This window comes from Salmo salar, chromosome 01 (genome assembly GCF_965601325.2).
Source record: "Salmo salar chromosome 01, fSalSal1, whole genome shotgun sequence".
Lineage (NCBI taxonomy): Eukaryota > Metazoa > Chordata > Actinopteri > Salmoniformes > Salmonidae > Salmo > Salmo salar.
In genome coordinates this window covers 10619743-10643178 of record NC_138291.1, presented here as the reverse complement: position 1 = coordinate 10643178, position 23436 = coordinate 10619743, and the positions used below count along the sequence as shown (strand labels likewise).

Genomic DNA, 23436 nt, shown 5'->3' with positions numbered 1-23436 from the left:
ACAATTTAATGACAGTGAACCTTTATTCTCCATGATACAAAAGGTACATACAAATAAAATAAAAAGGGATTTAGCAAAAGTATTTTTAGACATTTTACAAAAACATTTTACACAACCATAACAGCCAATCCCCCTGTCCAAAATAATCCTTATGGTCTTTAGAGGCTTTGAAGTTTGCTGTGAGGAAAAATAAAGAATATTTAGATCAGCAAAGAGAAATGAAGACCGACATGGAAACCAAGTTGACTCTCAATATACTATAGTTACCATATTGCCAGTAAAGCAATGATTAACACCAAGTGAGATATGTGTAGAGCATGCATAAACAAAGAGTAAAAAACATTTCTCACCTGTCCTCAACGGTCCTGTTGGATGGGTAATATACCTTAAAAGTGAAGCCACTTTTTGGGAAGGAGCCCTGCAAGAACAAAATGACAACACATAAAAAATAAATCTTAAATTAAGAATATAAGATCTCATCATAATATAGCTCGAAACCCAAGTCCAACATCTCATACCGAGTCTCATAAAACAAAATGGTGGAAATCTAGGAATAAGCATAACGTACCGGGTTGATGCAGAGGCAGTCTGTGTTGGAGATGTTGAAAGGGTCATATTTGTCCGCAAAGATGATGACATCAGGCACGGGGTAAACCCGTAAAGCATAGTCATAGGCCCAGAACACTGGGCTGACATACAGCGGAAGTGGAGTCAGGTGGCCCTGAGACAAGATAGTCTTCACAAACTGGAGAAAGAGTTTATTGGTGAGTGTTAGACATTTTCATGTCGTTATTATTCATGAAGAATAAATTCAACTACAGGACAAATATTCACACAAAGCGCCTCAGAGTAGGATTTCTGATCTAGGTGGGGGGTATTCACTTTGTGAATACGGGCCAAATTAACTAGCTAGGTTTACAATTAACAGTACCAGTCAAAAGTTTGGACACATCTACTCATTCAAGATTTTGCTTTATTTTTATTATTTTCTATATTGTAGAATAATGGTGAAGACATCAAAACTATGAAATAACATATGGAATCATGTGTAACCAAAAAAGTTAAAAATCAAAATAAATGTTATATTTTAGAGTCTTCAAAGTAGCCACCCTTTCCATTGATGACAAATTTGCACACTCTTGGCATTCTCTCAACCAGCTTCACCTGGAATGCTTTTGCAAAATTTTTGAAGGAGTTCCCACATATGCTGAGCACCTGTTGGCTGCTTTTCCTTCACTCTGCGGTCCAACTCATCCCAAACCATCTCAATTGGGTTGAGGTCGGGTGATTGTGAAGGCCAGGTCATATGATGCAGCACTCCATCACTCTCCTTCTTGGTCAAATAGCCCTTACACATCCTGGAGGTGTGTTGGGTCATTGTCCTGTTGAAAAACAAATAATAGTCCCACTAAGCAGAAACCAGATGGGATGGCGTATATCGCTGCAGAATGCTGTGGTAGCCATGCTAGTTAAGTGTGCCTTGAATTCTAAATAAATCACTGACAGTGTCACCAGCAAAGCACCCCCACACAATCACATTTCCTCCTCCATGCTTCACAGTAGGAACCACACATGCGGAGATAATCCGATTACCTACTCTACGTCTTACAAAGACACGGCGGTTGGAGCCAAAAATCTCAAATTTGGACTCATCAGACAAAAGGACAGATTTCCACCGGTCTAATGTCCATTGCTTGTGTTTCTTGGCCCAAACAAGTCTCTTCCTCTTATTCAAGTCCTTTAGTAGTGGATTATTTGCAGCAATTCGACCATGAAGCCCTGATTCACACAGTCTCCTCAACAGTTGATGTTGAGATGTGTGCGTTACTTGAACTCTGTGAAGCATTTATTTGGGCTGCAATTTCTGAGGCTGGTAACTCTAATGAACTTATCCTCTGCAGCAGACGTAACTCTGGGTATTCCTTTCCAGAGGCGGTCCTCATGAGAGCCAGTTTCATCATAGCGCTTGATGGTTTTTGCGACTGCACTTGAAAAAAACATTCAAAGTTCTTGACATTTTCCGGATTGGCTGACCTTCATGCTTTAAAGTAATGATGGACTGTCATTTCTCTTTGCTTATTTGAGCTGTTCTTGGTCTTTCACCAAGTACGGCCATCTTCTGTATACCACCCCTACCTTGTCACAACACAACTGATTGGCTCAAATGCATTAAGAAGGAAAGAAATCCTCATGAAGCTGGCTGAGAGAATGCCAAGTGTGCAAAGCTGTCATCAAAGGGTGGCTACTTTGAAGAATCTCAAATATAATTTGTTAAACACTTTTTTGCTTACTACATGATTCCATGTGTTATTTCATAGTTTTGATGTCTTCACCATTATTCTACAATGTAGAAAATAGTAAAAATAAAGAAAAACCCTGGAATAAGTAGTTGTGCCCAAACTTGTGATTGGTAGTGTAGGTAATTGTACTAGTAGAGGCTGGGTATGTCATAACTGAGGAGCTAAGACTCACATGGTTTGGAATGTCGAGGTTGCTGCTAGGCAGTCGGACACAATTTCTGCACATCTTGTTCACCAGGTCTTCTCTGATGACAACAATCTCCTGGCTGCAGTACTGGATTCTGACATAGGAACATTTGATTCACAGGTTGTGAGATATTAAAAGATGACATTTACAAAATGCAGGCAAAACAAAGACTACATGCAATCACAAAACCTGTGAAAAGTAACTGTCAAAGAATGGTCAATTGTTATCACAGAAAGTTGGTGGCAGCTTAATGGTGGAGGACGGGCTTGTGGTAATGGCTGGAGCGGAATAGGTGGAATGGTATTAAGTACATCAATCACATGGTTTTAATGTGTTTGAGGCCATTCCATTTGCTCCGTTCCAGCCATTATTATGAGCCGTCCTCCCCTCAGCAGCCTCCACTGTTTGTTATAATGAGCAAATGTAGCCAAATGTATCACACAACAACGTTAAAAATATTAGCCATTAAGTGCACATTTTTTCATAGGAACTTCAACAGATGGGCTTCGTTGCCAAAATCCCGAACTTTTATCCACTTCCCCAGAGTCAGATAATCGTAAACATGTGGAGATGGGAGAACCTTCCAGAAGGACAACCATCTCTGCAGCACTCCACCAATGAGACCTTTATGCTAGAGTGGCCTGACGGAAGCCACTCCTCAGTAAAAAGGCACATGACCGCCCACTTAGAGTTCGCCAAAAGGCAACTAAAGGACTCTCAGACCATGAGAAACAAGATTCTCTGGCCAGATGAAACCAAGATTGAACTCTTTGGCCTGAATCCCAAGTGTCAGGTCTGGAGGAAACCTGGTACCATCCCTACGGTGAAGCATGGTGGTGGCAGCATCATGCTGTGTGGATGTTTTCAGTGGCAGGGACTGGGAGACTAGTCAGGATCGAGGGAAAGATGAACGGAGAAAAGTGTAGAGAGATCCTTGATGAAAACCTGCTCCAGAGCACTCAGGACCTCAGACTGGGGCGAAGGTTCACCTTCCAACAGCACAACAACCCTAAGCACGCAGCCAAGACAATGCAGGAGTGGCTTCGGGACAAGTCTCTGAATGTCCTTGAGTGGCCCAGCCAGAGCCTGGACTTGAACCCAATCGAACATCTAGGGAGAGACCTGAAAATAGCTATACAGCGATGCTCACGTTCCAACCTAACAGAGCTTGGGAGGATCTGTACAGAAGAATGGGAGAAACTCCCCAAATACAGGTGTGCCAAGCTTTTAGCGTCATACCCATGAACATGCAAGTCTGTAATTGTTGCCAAAGGTGCTTCAACAAAGCACTGAGTAAAGGGTCTGAATACTTATGTAAATGTGATTTCATTTTTTTAATATATAAATTTGCTAAATATTCTAAACCACAGTTTTTACTTTGTCATTATGGGGCATTTTTTGAATATTGATAATGGGAAAAAACGATTTCATCCATTTTAGAATAGGGCTGTAACGTAACAAAATGTGGATAAAGTCAAGGGGTATGAATACTTTCCGAATGCACTGTATATCCCTTTAATAAAGCTCAAGAAATACAGTTGAAGTCGAAAGTTTACATAGCCAAATATGTTTAACCTCAGTTTCACAATTCCTGACATTTAATCCTTGTAAAATTCCCTGTCTTAGGTCATTTAGGATCACCACTTTATTTTAAGAATGTGAAATGTAAGAATAATAGTAGAGAGAATGAATTATTTCAAATTTAATTTTTTCATCACATTTCCAGTGGGTCAGAAGTTTACATACACTCAAGTAGTAGTATTTGGTAGCATTGCCTTGAAATTGTTTAACTTGGGTCAAAGGTTTTGGCTAGTCTTCCACAAGCTTCCCACAATAAGTTGGGTGAATTTTGGCCCATTCCTCCTGACAGAGCTGCTGGTGTAACTGAGTCAGGTTTGTAGGCCTCCTTGCTCGCACACACATTTTCAGTTCTGCACACACATTTTCTATAGGATTGAGGTCAGGGCTTTGTGATGGCCACTCCAATATCATGACTGTTGTCCTTAAGCCATTTTGTCACAACTTTGGAAGTATGCTTGGGGTCATTGTCCATTTGGAAGACCCATTTGCTGCCAAGCTTTAACTTCCTGACTTATGTCTTGAGATGTTGCTTCAACATATCCACTTAATGTTCCTACCTCATGATGCCATCTATTTTGTAAAGTGCACCAGTCCCTCCTGCAGCAAAGCACCCCCACAACATGATGCAGCCAACCCCGTGCTTCATGGTTGGGATGGTGTTCTTCGGCTTGCAAGCCATTTGCCTTTTTTCTCCAAACATAACGATGGTCATTATGGCCAAACAGTTCCATTTTTGTTTCATCAGACCAGAGGACATTTCTCCAAAAAGTACAATCTTTGTCCCCATGTGCAGTTGCAAACCGTAGTTTGGCTTTTTTATGGCGGTTTTGGAGCAGTGGCTTCTTCCTTGCTGAGCGGCCTTTCAGGTTATGTCAATATAGGACTCGTTTTACTGTGGATATAGATACTTTTGTACTTGTTTCCTCCAGCATCTTCACAAGGTCCTTTGCTGTTGTTCTGGGATTGATTTGCACTTTTCGCACCAAAGTACGTTCATCTCTAGGAGACAGAACGCGTCTCCTTCCTGAGCGGTATGAGGGCTGCGTGGTCCCATGGTGTTTATACTTGCGTACTATTGTTTTGGCAGAAAACGTGGTACCTTCAGGCGTTTGGAAATTGCTCCCAAGGATGAACCAGACTTGTGGGTCTACAATTATTTTTCTGAGGTATTGGTTGATTTCTTTTGATTTTCCCACAATGTCAAGCAAAGAGGCACTGAGTGAAGGTAGGTCTTGAAATACATCCACAAGTACACCTCCAATTGACTCAAATTATGTCAATTAGCCTATCAGAAGCTTCTAAAGCCATAACATAATTTTCTGGAATTTAAGCCATTTAAAGGCACAGTCAACTTAGTGTATGTTAACTTCTGACCCACTGTAATTGTGATACAGTGAATTATAAGTGAAATAATCTGCCTGTAAACAATTGTTGGAAAATGACTTGTGTTACGCACAAAGTAGATGTCCTAACCGACTTGCCAAAACTATAGTTCGTTAACAAGAAATTTGGGGAGTGGTTGAAAAACGAGTTAATGACTCCAACCTAAGTGTATGTAAACTTCCGACTTCAACTGTATCCCTTTAATAAAGCTCAAGAGACATCCCTTTAATAAAGCTCCAGAGACATCCCTTTAATAAAGCTCCAGAGACATCCCTTTAATAAAGCTCCAGAGACATCCCTTTAATAAAGCTCCAGAGACATCCCTTTAATAAAGCTCCAGAGACATCCCTTTAATAAAGCTCCAGAGACATCCCTTTAATAAAGCTCCAGAGATATCCCTTTAATAAAGCTCCAGAGATATCCCTTTAATAAAGCTCCAGAGATATCCCTTTAATAAAGCTCCAGAGATATCCCTTTAATAAAGGTCAAGAGACAAATTCCTGAAAATAGAATAAATCAACAACTGCCATATTTCCAGGCTGATTCACATCCGGCCGTGATTGGGAGTCCCATATCTTTCAATCACCTGCATGGGTTGGTAGTGAACACAGAGAATGGCACCCTCTGTCTGAACTCCTCAGTGATGTGGTCTGCCAATGGGGGCCTGAGGACATAAGCATTTATATGAAGTACAGTACATCAGAGGACTATAGTCAAATCATGAGCAAATCAACACAGGTCTGTTGTTTTTCAACTCTCACCTGGGTAGAATTGTACTCGGACCAGGGTCTTCAGGACCGGGAACGAACACGAAGCGACTACTGCAGTTTTGAAAGGATGCATTCAGTTAGACAAGTAAACACAACAATTTCCTGTAGAAGACCCATAATGCAGCATGGTGAATATTTCCCAAACAGTTTGTCACCCTGAATACAACGATGTGGTACTGTTGAAATAGTTTCCTGGAATATCAGACTTTCAGGTCAACCAAGTGGTTTTCCTCCCTCACACGTTACCTGCTGTGGATGCTGGGATATTCACAGATTGCATCGGCAAGAACTTTCAACGACTCTGGGGGGAAAAAAGAAAATACTTCAAATGTGTGTACTAATGCTTCTGTCATAACCTATTTGACAGGTCAGTATATCTTCACAAGCAGGGCATTTATTAAAAAAATTAAAAAATTGACTCAAATCTTTTTTACCTTTGAGTGATTTGATCTGTGTTTTTCCATAGGGGGCCGAGGAGAAGTTGCCGCAGAAGATGAAGCAGGTAGGAGGCATGGCTGCGTATCCTACAATGGACACATGAAAAGGTTATTTCAGACCATACTATTAAGCAGTAGAGATAGATACTGATGGAGACTTGAAAATCTGTCAGAGATGGACATGAAACACATGACAATAACCATCAATGTCAACATTAATACGACTTGCATAAATGCTTGAATCAATCCAGAAACCCAATTGTATCTATAAAGCCCTTTTTACATAAACAGTTGTCACAAAGTTCTTTACAGTAACCTGGTAAATATCCCCATACGAGCTCCTCTTCTGTCAGTGAAGTTATGGGTGGAACTAACCTGAGAACATAAGGTGGATCTTCTCCAGCACCTCCACGCTGTCCAGCCACACGTCGGAAACCACCACAAACATGGCGTCCTCGTTCTCTTCCTCCAGTTGCTTTAGCTTGGCCGAGGCCTTCACCGACGTGGTGGACGGCCCACCGAAGAAGTTCACGTTGCCGTAGTAGGCCCTAAAAACCAGAGTCCATTCTCATCCTCTGTTTATTTATTTATATTTATACATATATATACACACACACACACACAGGGGAAAGGAAAATATATTTTTAAATGCCAACTGTAGAGTTAAAAACAATACATTGGAATTTAAAAGAACTTTCGCCCTTCTCAGTAGGCCTACTGATTTTCAGAGAAGGCATTATGTAGGTAATGTCCATTTCTAAATCAAGACAACACTGACAGGCCAGCGACATTGTAATCTACTGACCTTGTGGTGGATGATGGCTCAGTTGGTGGGAATCCAAATGCATTGACATGGAAGACTGAGTCCTCATACCAGCCTATGGGGTGGAAATAGGACCGGACTACTAAGTCATTGCATAACAGGTAATATTCGATGTCCATTAATGTGGATGAAAAAGATAAATTATTTTACCTTCTGCCAAAACAAAGCAGGACTCTGTGTAAAGTCCACTGTGGAACTGGTGAGGGCAAGGTTAAAGAAAACATGATTGATCTGAAATACAATAAACATTGACTATATTCAAGACTTTAATTGGCCCATTGAATTATGTAAGAGAACATTTGTATCATTCGCTCTCCATCCCCACACCACAGTGAAAGGATATTGCCTTTGAGAGGTTCAGCTGTACTGTACCACTGGGGTCTTCCAGATAGAATTTCCCCTGGGGGAAAAAAGCATTCCAGGTGAAGCTGGTTGAGAGTGTGCAAAACTGTCATCAAGGCAAAGGGTCGCTACTTAGAAGAATCTCAAATATATTTTGATTTGTTTAACACTTTTTTGGTTACTGCATGATTCCATATGTGTTATCTCATTGTTTAGATGTCTTCACTATTATTCTAAAATGTATAAGATAGTAAAAATAAAGAAAAACCCTGTAATGAGTAGGTGTGTCCAAACTTTTCACTGGCACTGTATATCTATAGATATTACTATATTTTCCAATTAAAAAGTCCTTAACATGAATTTTAGCTGCTCACCTCTTTAAGCTGTGTGACCATCCCCAAAACAATGACCTCTCCTAGCTTAGCCGTACTACCTAAAAGTGCTTCAACAGTCTGAAGCTGAAAACAAGAACAGAGCAAGATCAGGACAATCAATGTTCAACATGAGAACGTCCTCTTAGCTTATATCAAATCCATTAAACACATTTAAGTGTGTTTTTGGTTATGACAGAGTTATTACCTGAAATTTGTTTCTGCCTTCTTCTGCAGCGGACCCTATTACAGGTGGGGTGAAGAGTTCATGCCGATGTGTACGCTACAGAAACGGGGCAACTGTCAATGTGGATCAGGGTACACATTTATTTTTCACTGATTTAACCTCATTTATCAAGTGGATTGGGAACACATTCTCTTTACAATGACCTCAGAGAGCAGCGTCTCAGGAAATAAGCATTTTTAAAAGTAACTGTCCAGTGAAAATATCACTTTTAAAAGTTAATATTCTGTTAACCCATACCCAAATAATGTTGATGACTCATCCTACACTCATATGTGGCCAAAGCATAAATTGGAGAAAAAAAACACCTAAAAAACCCCACCTCAAACTTGTCTCTCAAACAGACTGTTTAAAAAATGTTTGCTATTTCCTCATAAAGGATGATGTCATCCTCCTGAGGATGATGAGCTGGCCAATCAGCGGTCTGCTCTCGTGAACATTTTTAATGACCGCTATACGCCCACACCATTCCAACACAGAAAATATGCTTCTTAACATACTGTACTTAATTACACATTTTTAGAAGGAAAACTTTTTCACTCATATTGTAATTTCATATAGGTAATATTATGTCAGAGAAGTCTGGAAACACTGGACAGTTGCTTTAAGGCCAAAATATACAAAGACCATCAAACTATGATGGATTCAGAGGGCAAAGAAATGCAGCCTACTGACCTGCTGTAGGAGCGTGTAGCGTTCCCTGAAGAGCTCTGCCTTGTCCCTGGCTGAGCCACAGAGACTTGGGGCAGAGTGGGTGGTCATGTTGAGGCTGGGTGAAGAACAAACAACGGTTTCACTGATGGATGTCTTCATATGGTGGTTTCAATAGAAAGATCTTTTTTTTTTATAGAGTGTTTTTGATATAACATTTGGACCATGTAGACTAGATGGGGTCAACCTATAGTAGTAGTAGTAGTTTTAATACCTTGCATGTTGCCAGTACTTGGCAGCTAAAAGCAGAATCAAGTACACAGCACATACAAGTAATTAAACAAGTAAACAAACAGTAAAACATCAGGAAGTCAGGATTATACATTCATACTTACGGTACAAACTTCTTCCTCTCTGTGCTGTAGATATATCTTGGCACGTCAAAAGCACCAATTATGTTGAAGACATTATCTCTGAAAATAATAAAATAGTTCAAATGAATAAGTCAAATTTGAGGATTACTATCTAGAGAATGTGTATGAAATTGGTTATTGTGAGACTGACATCTTTCTCAACTTACATGGTTTCATCACATGACTGGCTGCAGTCCTGCACAGCAGTCTCCACCACAGCCAGCTCAATCATACTGGAGGACACTGTCCAGGAGAAGAGAGGAATAGCCCCATCATTCACAAGCAGAGCCAACACAACTGACTGTATTGAGTTTTGTACATGATTTTAGTAGCATGTTATGATCGAAGAAGACGTACGTGGCTGCTTCTCCACAGCATCCATGACCCTCTCGATGACATCATCCAGTTCAAGCTCATTGACAGACTCCAACACCTCCACCAGGTATCTGCTGGCTTCTCTGGAGGACAACAACAACATTACGTACACATCTGAGGGGTATACTACAAAGCTGGATCAAGGAGTTAGCCAGCTAACTTGTCTGAATATTCTGAAATAACTTTTTAGTAAGACATGCTTGAAATGGGCATGGTCTAATTGACTTAACAACAAAAAACATATCTATTTTTAGCTAACTTTCAAATCAATTGTTATTTCTGGTTGTTTATCAAAGTTAGCTGGCTAACTCATTGATGCTGCTTTGTAGTATACCTTTTGACTGCCAGACATCAATCCCATCATTCCTATTAAAAACATACAACATTTGCATTCGTTTCTATAGATTAATTGCTTAAATATGCATAGTATGCTACTAAAATGTCTAGCTAGCTGTCCATGTAATTTACTGTAGCTAAGCTAACCTTAGCCTCCTAGTTTCTTTCTTGGTATCACTGACACAACAAGACAGATTTAGCTACTAACTAGCAATGCAGCCATTACATTTACTGTAAACCACATATCATGTCAAGAACAACATGATTGACAAATTATAGCGTACGGTCGAAGCATAAGTCCCCTCATCTTGAAGCCAGCAGATACTTTCGTCTTCACTCTGCGAACCTCCATGTTGAATCTTTCTTCAACAATCAACATTTGGCGCTAAATGTTAACTTCCGCCTATATGTTTCGTCACTTCCTTCAAAGCAAAGATTCTACACAACAAGCTTCACTACTGCACGATTCTGCCGATATTTGGTGTTTCAAGTCAGCTGATGTTTTCAAAACATTGGGTATTCTCAAAAACATGGATAAAGCAGCCAGACATGTAAGTAGCTATTACCCAGATTATTACTTATCATTGCATGATCAATTGGCATGGTTATTAATGTATATCAGTCTTGTCATATGTTTATTCATCATATTGCAATATTATTCTAAAATGTTTACAGCACATCATTTTATTGGTTTAAAAAATAATCCAGAATAGAACAACCATTAGGTCAGGTTGAAGGATAGGTTATAAGTGTCCAATGAGACAACCTGCCCTGAAGCCTATCAGGTCAAGAAAAACTTGTTTTCTCCAAGAAGCTGTTGGAAAACATCCTCTTGAGGCGACGGACGAGAGACTCTTGTGCCTTAATTTACCATATGGCCTTGGTTCTAAGCTGTCAAAAGCTGTGTTGACAAAAATAAATTACTTGGATCTCTAAACAAGGTTACATTTTTACAGATTTCTTCAACCAGATACACTGAAAGTACTGCCACGTGTGGTCTTTTATGTAGTCACCTTTCGTTATTTTTCCCTCTCCCTTTTTAGCACCCATGGATTCTGCAATTGCAAAGCACTGTCCAGAGCTTGTAGCCGGTGAGCGAAGCGGTCATACGGCTGTAGCTGAGGGAAATGTCCTGTACGTGTGGGGAGGCTACGTGGTAAGCAAAAACTGGCAAACAGATGGAAGAGATTGAAGAAAGTCTACTAGCAAATATGGTTACAAACATTGCCAATTGATAGTCTTGAATTTATGTTAAGCATTTCAATATTTCACTAATATGTTGTTAGGGATATGCAAAATTATTCAATGTAGTTACGCAATGAATGTTTTTTTTCTCCATACAGTATTGATGAATATGCAAAGATAGAATTTAAGAATGTAAAGCAACGTATTCCATCTTCCCATTCAGTAATAAAAAAAATATTTACTTTTACGTTTCAATTGTTTTCTGCAGTCAATTGCTGATGGTGAAGTTTTTCTGCCAAATGATGAAGTCTGGTTTTATGATTTAGAAAGAGGTGTATGGTAAGAATATTAATCTAATTATAACAAATTGTATTTTTGTATATGGGAAGTATATAGATTAACACATTTCAAAGATTGTGAATTAATAAATTGATGTAATAAAAAGGTTTGGATCCTTGGAAAACTACATTCTAAACATAAAAAGATTGCACTGAAACCAACATATCATTAGATGGCAGACTTTGTAAACAGGTCATCATTTGTAAACTCTGCATCGCATATCAGAGGTGTTAGGCCTACTACATAGTTACTAAAATGTTATTACATTGACACAGTGGAATATTGGTATTTAGAGAGATTTTGACCTGTGTTAAAATTCTAGACATTCAGGGAGCGTTTGTAAATTCACTCCGTAGTGTCAGAGTGTACCCAGTGTGCGCTCTGAGCATTCGTAAATTCAGAGCGTTGTCAGATTGTCCTATCATAAATTCAGAGCGTTTCTCTCTATGAATGGGCAGACTAGATGCTCTGGCCGAGGAGTAGCGTTTGTAAATTCACTCTCGATATCTACTCCGATTTCAGAGCACTCTCGTCTGTGTGTGTCCAGAGTGCAGAATAACTATGACCAGTGTCAGTAAACATCGGCAAAAAAATAATAATACGTAAATCAATTGTTGCCATAACACAGTTAGGTCACTAACCCTCGTGATACCATGAAAACACTAACCAACTCTGCGAGGTCCGAGTAAGAGTAAAATGCTCAGAGTGAGGTGTTCTCTCATATGTCTGGAAGTAGCTAGCAAGCTAGCCAACGTTAGGCAGATAACTTGGGTGCTTTACTACCGTCGTGAGGTCAGTTCGCACGGATCAACTCTACTCCTCGGCCAGAGCGTCCAGTGTGGCTCTGAATTTACGAACAACCCCTTTACAACGACGGTCAACCACCCAGGCAAAATGCATAAAGAGTTGGCTAGGTTGCTAGGTAGCTACTTCCAGACACAAAATGAGAAAACACTATTTTCAACATTTTACTCGCCCAGGCAGTGCTGACATAGCTTCTTGAGTGTTGTCACGTTATCAAGAGGATTCATGATTGTAACTGAGTTACTGACAACAGTTTAATTAAAACAATTCGTCGATGTTTACTTACACCTGTCACAACAACCAAGTTTAGGGCGTTCGTAAATTCCTCAATTATTCTGCGCTCTGGCACTCAAACCAGAGCACTCTGAAATCGGAGTAGGTTGCTAGAGTGAATTTACGAACATACAATTACACAGCATGGTTTAAATATTCCCCATCTAATGTTAATGGTGAACTAACATGGCTGCCATAGTGTTGTAGTGTCATGTAAATGCATCATAATACTAATTCTAGACATTCAGTTCTATAGTATTTTTTTAAAACATTTCCCATGTAATGTTAATGGGGAGCTAACATGGCTGCCATCGAATGTTGAAGTGTCATGTAAATGCTTCATAATGCACAAACCCCATTGGTTCAACTCTCTAAATACATCTGGTTAATGTTATGCTTTATGTGCAATGTGTGTTCTGGAATGATTTAGCTGCATAACTGAATCCCTCATTTCCCTGTTCTGTTTGTTTATTGTTTGTTTGTTCTCCAATCTGAAGGGAAATGTGTAAAATGTCTGGAGAGGTCCCACCCCCAATGTCAGGCACCTGTGGCTGCTCTCTGAATGGAGACATGTACATATTTGGGGGATGCAATGACAACGGACAGACCAATCAGGTAAACTCAAAAAAAGGGCTCCAGAGTGTCTCGGAGTAGGAGTACTGATGTATGATTCGTTTTTTCCTTTTAGATCATAAGGAATAAGATTACATGGGCAGGGTGGACCTGATCCTAGATCAGCACTCCTACTCTGAGACACTTGATGAAAACGAGCCCTGATGGTACAGTACACTTTGACAGGGAAGTGTGAAAATCCTCAATAGTTTACAAAGCCTTATATTGTTTTGTTCACATTTACATGCTGAAATGCCCTGTGTTTGCAGCTTTACTGTGTCAACCTCCTGGATGGGAAGTATAGCTGGAGGAAAGTGAACCATAAGAGTGGCTCCTCTCCCTCACCCAGAGATAAGCTCTCTTGTTGGGTTTTCAATGGCAGGTAAACATTCTTTATGTAAATAGAAATATTGTCAGGGTTCGGATTACACCTTTACTATTAAGGGTGGTCTAAATAAATAGTGTGCTGGCCCAACTAAAGTCTTTCCTACATTTATGGGGGTTCCTAGCTCCCCTGTAATATGAACCCCTTGTGATTGGAAGATGTTTTGGTATTTCTGTAGGCTCATCTACTTCGCTGGATATGGTCATAAGCAATTTGATGACATCGGTAACAATAGAAGCTTCCTTATGGATGAGGCATCAAGGGTCATTTTTGCCTCCGGGTGCAATTATGTCCAAAGGTATACATTCATTTACTATTAACTTTCCTTTTTGTATGGATTAGTAATATTGTGCTTTGCAGGTGGATGACATCTATTGGGGATGGAACAATGAAGTCCATATGTTTGACCCAACATCGACCAGTTGGAGTGAACCACATACCAGTGTAAGACGGAGGTTAAATTGTGTTTACATATATAATAAAGCAATTAATTTAGTGGATATACAAAAACATGGTGTTGTCATAGCATATTATTAACAGTATAGCATATAAGACAAGACACTTAAAATATGATCGTTTCTTTGTGGATATCTAGCTACACTGTAAATGTTGTTTTGGTCTACAGGGTCGTGCCCCTGACCCCAGGGCTACCCATGCCAGTGCAACACTTGACAACAAAGGATACGTATGTGGAGGCAGAATAAGGGTGAAAAACGATATATCTCAACTCCTCTCTCGTGTTTTTTCATTGACACAGACAACCTAAAGTGTCACAACGATTCATGAGATTGTGTCTTCTGCTGAACATTAATGAAACATAGGACTTTTGACTGTTTTTTTTAAGCTGGTTTGGAATAAGCTCTTCTGTTTTTCTTTTCACTTTTAGGAATCCAGGACAAGTGCCATTTATTGTCTAGATCTAGAATCATGGACATGGTCCGAAATGTACGTATTTACTGTTCACTCTTTGAAATGCTCAACTTAAAATGGTTACTGTTCTGTACTATACTGTTTTCACATCACACTTGATTTTTTTTTATCTGTTCTTTCAAAAATGGCTTTTCCAGAGTAGCAGAATCCACTGTGCCAATGGGAAGGTCGTGGCATACCCTAACCGCTATATCTGATAGCGCTTTGTTTCTATTTGGAGGACTGGGTATGGACTGCGAACCAATGAGGAAGTCATTTACTCATTCAGGTCCCTATCCTACCTCTGTACCTTATATTCCATGGAAACATGGAATTATTTGGTTTTCTAAAAAGATTATGTTTCTTCAGGCGATGGCAAAGAAATGGAGAGAGCTTGAGCATCCATACATGAACAAACCAAGGTAGTGTATGTGCAAGTTGTTAGCAGAAAGTGTTTCATTTTCCAATCTGAAATCTGAGGAATGTACCTAAAATGTGCAAATAGTAAAACTGTTAACACATTGTCTGACTCAGAGTGAATTATAGGATCTCTATATGTAATTCTATGATATGGGCCTCATTTCCCAGAGCTTTCATAGCGTTAGTGTTAAGATCATCGCTAGAACCTTCTTACGATGTGTCTTTAGTAGTGAAAGTGTTTCCTAGAGCCTTCGTTAGTAAAGGGGCTGTTAAAAACCTTCGCACATAGACTGATCCAGATTACTCGTAGAGTAGCCAAAGTGCATCGTTAGAAGATCTCTGCTAATTGGCTGTCTGTCTGACTGTAACTGCCCATAACTTCAGAACGAAGTTGACTACAAATAGGAAAGTTCTCAAAGTATTTGAAATTGTTACAAACAAGTGAAGGATACAATTATGTTTCAAATTTAAACCAAGATGACTGCATTGAAAGATACTTAGGCTACATGGGCCTATATAGGCTATTTCAATCATATTGAAATCAATTTCATGTTCAATCGAGTTCTATTTTGCGACTTAGCTACTGTCTGGAAATGTTTGCCTTAATGTGTTTCAGGATGTGCATAATGATGTGCCCAATCTGTTATTTAGTACATTTTTATTGGGTTAGCATAATAAGCCTCCTCAATAGCCTATTTACAGCCATAGGTGGTAGGCTAATATCTCTTTAGCAGCTGATCTGTTGTCAGTATTGTGGAATAATTATAATGTTAAAATAGGATTTTATTGGAGAAAGTTGATCCGAGAGCAGCGGTGCATTACCTTCGATCCTGTCAGTATCGACACGTGGTCTAACGACGCACTTTGCAAACGTTCTCTCTACGTGCTTGTTTGGGAAACTTCAAAAGTGGACTCGTAAATAACGGTGCACCTGGGCCCATGCTCCCTGATAGCGATACAATTTAGGCTTAAGAGTGTTTTAACAATGCATCTTTCCTGCAACGGTCGAAGATGTAACAAAACATGCGTTTCCCAAAACGCCACGCTGGGAGAACGTTCGCTAGGTGCGTCGTTGAGGCAGGCATGTGTCGATACTGATAGGATAGAACAGAAAGGCAGCGCTGCTCTCGGATCAGTTTTCACCATTCAAATCTTACCTTAACATTAGAATTATTCAACAATACTGATGATGGATCAGCTCCGTCCCATGCCTGTGTAACAGTGTAGGTTCCGTCCCTCTCTTCGCCCCAACCCGGGACCCTTGCACACATCAACAACTGACACCCCACGAAGCATCGTTACCCATCGCGCCACAAAAGCCGCGGCCCTTGCAACGCAAGGGGAAACCCTACTTCAAGTCTCAGAGCGAGCGAGTGACGTCACTGATTGAAACGCTATTAGCGCGCACCACCGCTAACTAACTAGCCATTTCACATCGGTTACACCTGCAAATATTGAGTTGACTTATTCTAATGCTTACCCTATAATAATGCACTAATTCAAGGTTTGGAAGATCTTTGAGCACGTGTTAGGCTACACATCATGAAATATATTCAAGCAAAAGACAGTAGCCAAATAGCCAAATAAATCTAAATTGAATGAACATGACATTGATTTCAATATCATTTAAATATATAGAGTGCCTTCAGAAAGTATTCATACCCCTCGACTTATTCCACATTTGTTATGTTACAGCCTGAATTCAGAATGGATTAAATCATTAAAAAAAAATCGTATCCTCTACACACAATACCCTACCCCATAATGACAAAGTGGAAATATGTTTTTTGACATTTTTGCATCATTTATTGAAAATGAAATACAGAAATATCTTATTTACATAAGTATTCACACCTGAGTCAATACATGTTCGAATCAACTTTGGCAGCGATCCCAGCTGAGTCTTTCTGGGTAAGTCTCTAAGAGCTTTCCACATTAGGATTGTGCAAAAATTGCCCATTATTATTTTACAAATTCTTCAAGCTCTGTCAAATTTGTTGTTGATCATTGCTGGACAATCATTTTCAGATTTTGACATAGATTTTTAAGTAGATTTAAGTTAAAACTGTCACTTGGACACTCAGGAACATTCACTGTCTTCTTAGTAAGCAACTCCAGTGTAGATTTGGCCTTGTGTTTTAAGTTATTGTCCTGCTGTTTTGGCATATTTTTATTCACTCTGTTAATTAGTTTAGTATTGTGGAGTAACTACAATGTTGTTGATCCATCCTCAGTTTTCTCCTATCACACCCATTAAATTCTGTAACTGTTTTAAAGTCACCATTGGCCTCATGGTGAAATCCTGAAGGGCTTCCTTCCTCTCCAGCAACTGAGTTAGGAAGGCCGCCTGTATCTTTGTAGTGACTAGATGTATTGATACACCATCCAGAGTTTAAATAATAACTTCGTGTCCTGAGTGGCGGAGCGGTCTAAGGCACAGCATCACAGTGCTAGAGGTGTCACTTCAGACCTGGGTTCGATCCCAGGCTGTATCACAACCACCTGTGATCGGGAGTCCCATAGGGCGGCGCACAATTGGCCCAGCCTCGTCCGAGTTAGGGGAGGGTTTGGCTGTGTGGGCTTTACTTGTCTCCAGGGGCGGAAACCACGGGGGGGACACGACCCCCCCATCCTGGGAAAACTATGATTTGTCCCCCCCAATATATCACTGAAACATAACTATGTAATTTAAATAATATTAATAATACGCAATGAAAGCAATTGTGCTGATTATAGACACTTTATAGCTCGTTTTTAAGTTTCAAAAGATTGCGACCCCCCCCCCACCCTTTGCCTCACAATGGTTTGATCCACTGCCAGTTCCTTAGCTTGCGAGGTAACGTAGAGGTCGTATCTACTGTCTGAAAGGCACTCAATGCACGTAACTGACGTGAGGTTAATCCAGTCAATCGCGCACACACACTAGCTGAATATGCAGAGCTAGCACGCAAATATTAACTATTAAGCTAGCTAGTACCTATTCCATTTATGTGGCGTCGTCAAAAATGGAATCTTTGCTATCGTCAATTTATTCCAAGACCAGCATGCATGTAAGTTAGTGCTTCAAAGTCCCTGTGATAAGGTTAGCGATAAACTGAACAGAACTACACTCTCTTCTACCATTGTTTTAAATATATTTAATGGTCTCGTTGCAAAAGCTAAATTGTCGCAAGGGAACTTTTATTTATATATTTTATTTCACCTTTATTTAACCCGGGTAGCAAAGATTATAGCAAACACCACTGAATTGGTGCTCGCTAGCTTTGCAAATTCAGCTATTGTTAGAAGCCAGCCAATATGAAACAAACGATTAAAATTACAAAAGGTTGCAGCATATGTTGTGTAAATGGTGAACTCATACAGCTGTCAACTCTTGTCACTGCAATCCGTTTCACATTTGCTAGCTACCTTTTAGATCGAAGCCCATATAGAATGATAGAAGATAAGATGATAGAAGCCCATCTCCTACTGTAAATAACCTACATACTGTGTATGTGTAGCCAACCAGGTAGAAAAATGGCAGAAAAATGGCAGAAAAAAGACGGACATCAGAGTATTTTTCAGTACACCAAAACGCAAAGTAAGAACCCTAGTAGCCTAATATCTCAAAGACTAGTTGATAAAATGTTCATAAGAAAGAAATGAAATTCTAATGGAAATGTTTCACAATGATGTCATTAGGCAGAGCAGGCAACAGATAGCACACAGACAGCAGAGTTGGGGACAGATATGCAGGGACAGACTGGCAGAGACAGGGAGTCTCAGGTAAGTTTGTTGAGTCTTTGTTTGGCAACATTATGAAAGGTTCTCAATTTTTTTTACTTGTAAAATAGGAACATAATTGGAAAATGCCATGGATACCCCCACTCTCAACTTAAACTGGTGACTGAACTAAGATTTGTTAAAGGCAATGGTATTGCTGTTGTGATTAGTTGTGTAGTTTTGGGTACCGGTAGTTAGGAGTACGGCAAACACCTTATTTCTTTGATTCCTCAATATACATTTACCATATTAAACGTAGGCTATGTGTTACAGCACTACTTTTGGTGTCCCCCTCAGGAATTGCTCTTGAGAAAATGTAATGTAATTGTCCCCTCCAAAGTTGATATCAGATTTTCGCCTCTGCTTGTCTCGTCGCGATCTAGCGCCTCCTTGCAGCGGGCTGGGCGCCTGCAGACTGACCTCGGTCGTCAGTTGAACAGTGTTTACTCCGACACATTGGTGCGGCTGGCTTCTGGGTTAAGCCAGCGGGTGGTAAGAAGTGCGGTTTGGCGGGTCATGTTTCGGAGGACGCATGACTCGACCTTCGCCTCCCGAGCCCGTTGGGGAGTTGCAGCGATGAGACAAGATCGAAACTGGCGAGAGAAAAGGGGGGGGGGGGGGGGGGGGGTAAAATATATAAATAACTTCGGCATGCTCAAAATGGATATTTAATGTCTGCTTTAAAAAATAGATATATTATCTACCAATAAGTGCCCTTCTTTCCAAAACATTGAAAAACCTCCCTGATCTTTGGGGTTCAATCTGTGTTTGAAATTCACTTCTCGACTGAAGGACCTTACAGATAATTGTATGTGTGGGGTACAGAGATGACATGGGTCACTCAAAAAAAATCATGTGACTTGTTAATTAATTAAACGTTTACTCCTGAACTTATGTAAGCTTGCCATAACATAGGGGTTGAATGCTTATTGACTCAAGACATTTCAGATTCTAATTATTTTTCATTAATAAAAATTCCCAACAAATAATTCCACTTTGATGTTATGGGGTATTGGGTGTAGGCCAGTGACAAAAATTCTACATTTACTCCATTTTAAGTGCCGGCTGTAACACAATAAAATGTGGAAAAAGTCAAAGTGTGTCAATACTTCCTATAGCCTATACTGTAAGTAAACCATTTATTTTAATGCAGTCATCTGCAGTTTTCATTTCAAACATATTCTTAGTTATCCTTCGCTTGGTTGTTACAATTGCAAAGACAACTTTGTATTTCTAGTCAACTTTGTTGAAGTTCACTACAAATCACGGTCACGAGAGGAGGATTAACACTGTTTTGCAGAGATCCTCTGTGTATACAGTGATGCAGGAGGGCAAAAAAAACCGCATTAACGCTTTGGACACACCGACAGAGTCATTGCGCAAAATAGTATGCAGCATCATCTGGAAATGTATGCAACAAAAGTTCACAACATTCACCTTCTGCTACCATTTCTGTCAAGCCGTCTACGCATACAGTTTGACGCATACGTTTGATAAATCCAACGTATGCACCACACCAAACGCACTGCAACTGTCTCTGCAACGCAATGCTGCAAGGCATATGCAGTGTTTCATTGGAAATTAATGTAATTCTGGTGTACCAAAATGCAAATACACTGTCGGTGTGTTCGAAGCGTTAGCTGGTTCTACGAATGGTCTGAGGCAGGCGTTAGATTACAGGCGTTAGATTACGAGCGTTAGATTACAGGCGTTAGATTACAGGCGTTAGATTACGAGCGTTTTCAAGTGCAATGTTAATAACAATGGTTTTGGGAAACAGCTCGGAGATTTAACGATGCTCCTACGAAGATTTTAATGATTAACCTGACTCTTAAAGTCTCCATTTTATTTACTTTCTACCCTCAGGTTGTGGCACACAGCGTGCCAAGGGAAGGACTCTGATGTCATTGTGTTTGGGGGTAGTTGCGACTACATCCTCCTTGTAGACACAGTAAGTATTATGGAAACCATACAGGGAACTTATCTAATCATTCAATGGTGAAGGTGCATAAAGATCGCGGCCCACATGTACTTACGACAAATGCCTCGTTTGCTAAATTCACCATATTGTACATTGCTCTTGGTTACTCTTTTTTTGTATCGGTATTAGCGTAGTATACATGATCCCAATTCTAGCTCCAAGATGGTGGCAATTTGAAAAAAAATGAAAAAGTACATTGTGCTGATTTATAGGCACGTTGAACTACGTTGCGCAGCATAGTTTAGGAACTCTGTGGGTAGTGCTAAAAACAGGTACGTAATACACTATATATACAAAAGTATGTGGACACACCTTGAAATTAGTGGATTCGGCTATTTCAGCCACACCCGTTGCTGACAGGTGTATAAAATCAGGCACAAAGCCATGCAATCTCCATAGACAAACATTGGCAGTAGAATGGCCTTATTGAAGAGCTCAGTGACTTTCAACTTGGCACCGTCATAGGATGCCACCTTTCCAACAAGTCAGTTCATCAAATTTCTGCCCTGCTAGAGCTGCCCCAGTCAACCCATAAAAGCTGTTATTGTGAAGTGGAAATGTCTAGGAGCAACAACGGCTCAGCCGCGAAGTGATAGGCAACACAAGCTCACAGAATGGGACCACCGAATGCTGAAGCGCCTAAAAATTGCCTGCTCTTGGTTGCAACACTCACTGCCGAGTTCCAACTGCCTGTGGAAGCAACGTCAGCAGAAAAACTGTTCATTGGAAGCTTCATGAAATGGGTTTCCATGGTCGAGCAGCCGCACACAAGCCTAAGGGCACCATGCGCAAAGCCAAGCATTTTTTGGAGTGGTGTAAAGCTCGCCGCCATTGGACTCAAGAGCAGTGGAAAAGAGATCTCTGGAGTGATGAATCACGCTTCACCATCTAGCAGTCTGAAAGAAAAATCTGGGTTTGGCGGATGCCAGGAGAACACTACCTGCCCCAATGCATAGTGCCAACTGTAAAGTTTGGTGGAGGAGGAATAATGGTCTGGGGCTGTTTTCCATGGATTGCGGTAGGCCCCTTAGATCCAGTGAAGGGAAATCTTAATGCTACAGCATACAATGAAATTCTAGACGATTCTGTGCTTTCAACTTTGTGGCAAGAATTTGGGGAAGGCCCTTTGCTGTTTCATCATGACAATGTCCTTGTGCACAAAGCGGGGTCCATATAGGAATGGTTTGTCGAAATCGGTGTGGAAGAACTGGACTGGCCTGCACAGAGCCCTGACCTCAACCCCATCGAACTCCTTTGGGCTGACTGCCAGCCAGGTCTAATTGCCCATCGTCAGTGCCCAACCTCACTAATGCTCTTGTGGCTGAATGGAAGCAAGTCCCTGCAGCAATGCTCCAACATCTAGTGTAAAGCCTTCCCAGAAGAGTGGAGGCTGTTATAGCAAAGCAGGGACCAACTCCATTATAATGCCCATGATTTTGGAATGAGATGTTTGACAAGCAAGTGTCCACATACCTTTGGTCATGTAGTGTATCTGAATTCTTCCATCTTTTATGCACCTTCGTCATTGGGATGATTTTACAATTTCTGACAGGAAGGAGATTACCTGGTATTATGTTAATGCATATATTATTCAAATTCATAAACAGAAAGGGTCCACACAGCACTCATTTATTATGAATTATGTAACACCTTTACAATGAGCTGTGGTGGGGTATATAAAGAATTGTTTATGACACAATTAACTTTTTTTTTAATCACCTTTCTTCAGGGTCACTGCAATGATGCACTTGTTTTCCAGATCCAGCCCTACCCCCTCTTTCGGTAACTAATCAATTATGATCATTCATTCATTCTGTCTCAGCTCTAGAACACACTTTGATATTTTGGAAATCATGTTGACTGTTTGCCATTACATAGATGCTATAACATAGTGAAAGATTAGTATACTAAGCTAGATCTTCCAAATGCATGCAGTGCCCTGCCCTCTTAGCCGATACTTTCACTGTTCCTTAAAACATATATTTTTTTTGCACAGGATAGCCAAGAATGTGAAGAACTGCAAGCTGCTTCAAAAACAGCTTCCATGTATGCCCCCAAAACTACTGCCAGCTGTACAGAGGAGAATGTCCTTTTTTCAGACATCTAGGAGAATATAGCATTTTCATATGTTTCCAGGACGCTCTTGAAAAATAGATTTTAAATCTCAATGAGCCTTTCCTGGTTAAATAAAGGTTAATAATAAAATAATAAAATAATATGTAAATATTAGAGGGAAATGATCAATAGTAGACTACAGTAAATTGATAATGCAGAGTTCATAGTTCATACTCTATGTTCCACGTATTACTGTTGATAAGGCCTTCAGGGTATGTGGGAAGATTTGTCTTTCAAAAGATTGTAGTTTATTGTCATTATGTATCCATATATATTTTTTATGTTTTACAGTTTATTTTATATTATGACTGTGAATGGGTGTCTTCTGCCTGCAAACAAGACTGTTGTAATGTTTGATATCATACTTTTTACAACTACAACTTTGCTTTGGCCACCACTTTATAATAATAACATTATATACAACTTTTGAAGACAGTC

At 40.1% G+C, this 23436-nt stretch overlaps 2 protein-coding genes and 1 long non-coding RNA gene across 6 annotated transcripts; 2 read left to right on the top strand and 1 right to left on the bottom strand.

The window, feature by feature from the left end:
• Positions 1-4: 4 nt before the first annotated feature.
• On the bottom strand, positions 5-16413 carry pole2 (polymerase (DNA directed), epsilon 2). Of its 2 annotated transcripts, none has more exons than XM_082963696.1 (19): positions 16298-16413; positions 9860-9960; positions 9670-9745; positions 9485-9562; positions 9114-9207; positions 8403-8477; positions 8198-8281; positions 7825-7881; positions 7632-7680; positions 7464-7536; positions 7034-7206; positions 6656-6745; positions 6468-6522; positions 6213-6272; positions 6038-6115; positions 2473-2581; positions 569-745; positions 351-418; positions 5-177 (listed from the first exon to the last, which is right to left on the bottom strand). In XM_082963696.1, the coding sequence occupies exons 1-19, from the start codon at positions 16303-16305 to the stop codon at positions 159-161; spliced, it is 1524 nt and encodes a 507-aa protein (XP_082819822.1). In that variant the 5' UTR covers positions 16306-16413; the 3' UTR covers positions 5-158. The 2 variants fall into 2 exon arrangements, with proteins under 2 accessions (XP_082819822.1, XP_014066044.1); XM_014210569.2 differs by lacking the exon at positions 16298-16413 and adding an exon at positions 10498-10647.
• On the top strand, positions 10632-15049 carry LOC106611027 (kelch domain-containing protein 1). Of its 3 annotated transcripts, XR_014381168.1 has the most exons (10): positions 10632-10764; positions 11257-11369; positions 11667-11737; positions 13312-13429; positions 13696-13808; positions 13990-14109; positions 14172-14255; positions 14437-14517; positions 14698-14756; positions 14879-15049. XR_014381168.1 is itself a non-coding variant. In XM_045713921.2 (9 exons), exons 2-8 carry the CDS (start codon positions 11262-11264, stop codon positions 14513-14515), a joined length of 693 nt encoding a protein of 230 aa, XP_045569877.1. In that variant the 5' UTR covers positions 10632-10764; positions 11257-11261; the 3' UTR covers positions 14516-14517; positions 14698-14817. The 3 variants fall into 3 exon arrangements, 1 of the variants encoding a protein (XP_045569877.1); XM_045713921.2 differs by lacking the exon at positions 14879-15049 and having other exon boundaries at positions 14698-14817; XR_014381176.1 differs by lacking the exon at positions 10632-10764 and having other exon boundaries at positions 11173-11369.
• On the top strand, positions 15043-23302 carry LOC145861397 (uncharacterized). The gene is made up of 4 exons (XR_014381183.1): positions 15043-15142; positions 20769-20853; positions 22613-22665; positions 22880-23302. It is a non-coding gene; the product is annotated as an uncharacterized LOC145861397 (long non-coding RNA).
• Positions 23303-23436: the final 134 nt, after the last annotated feature.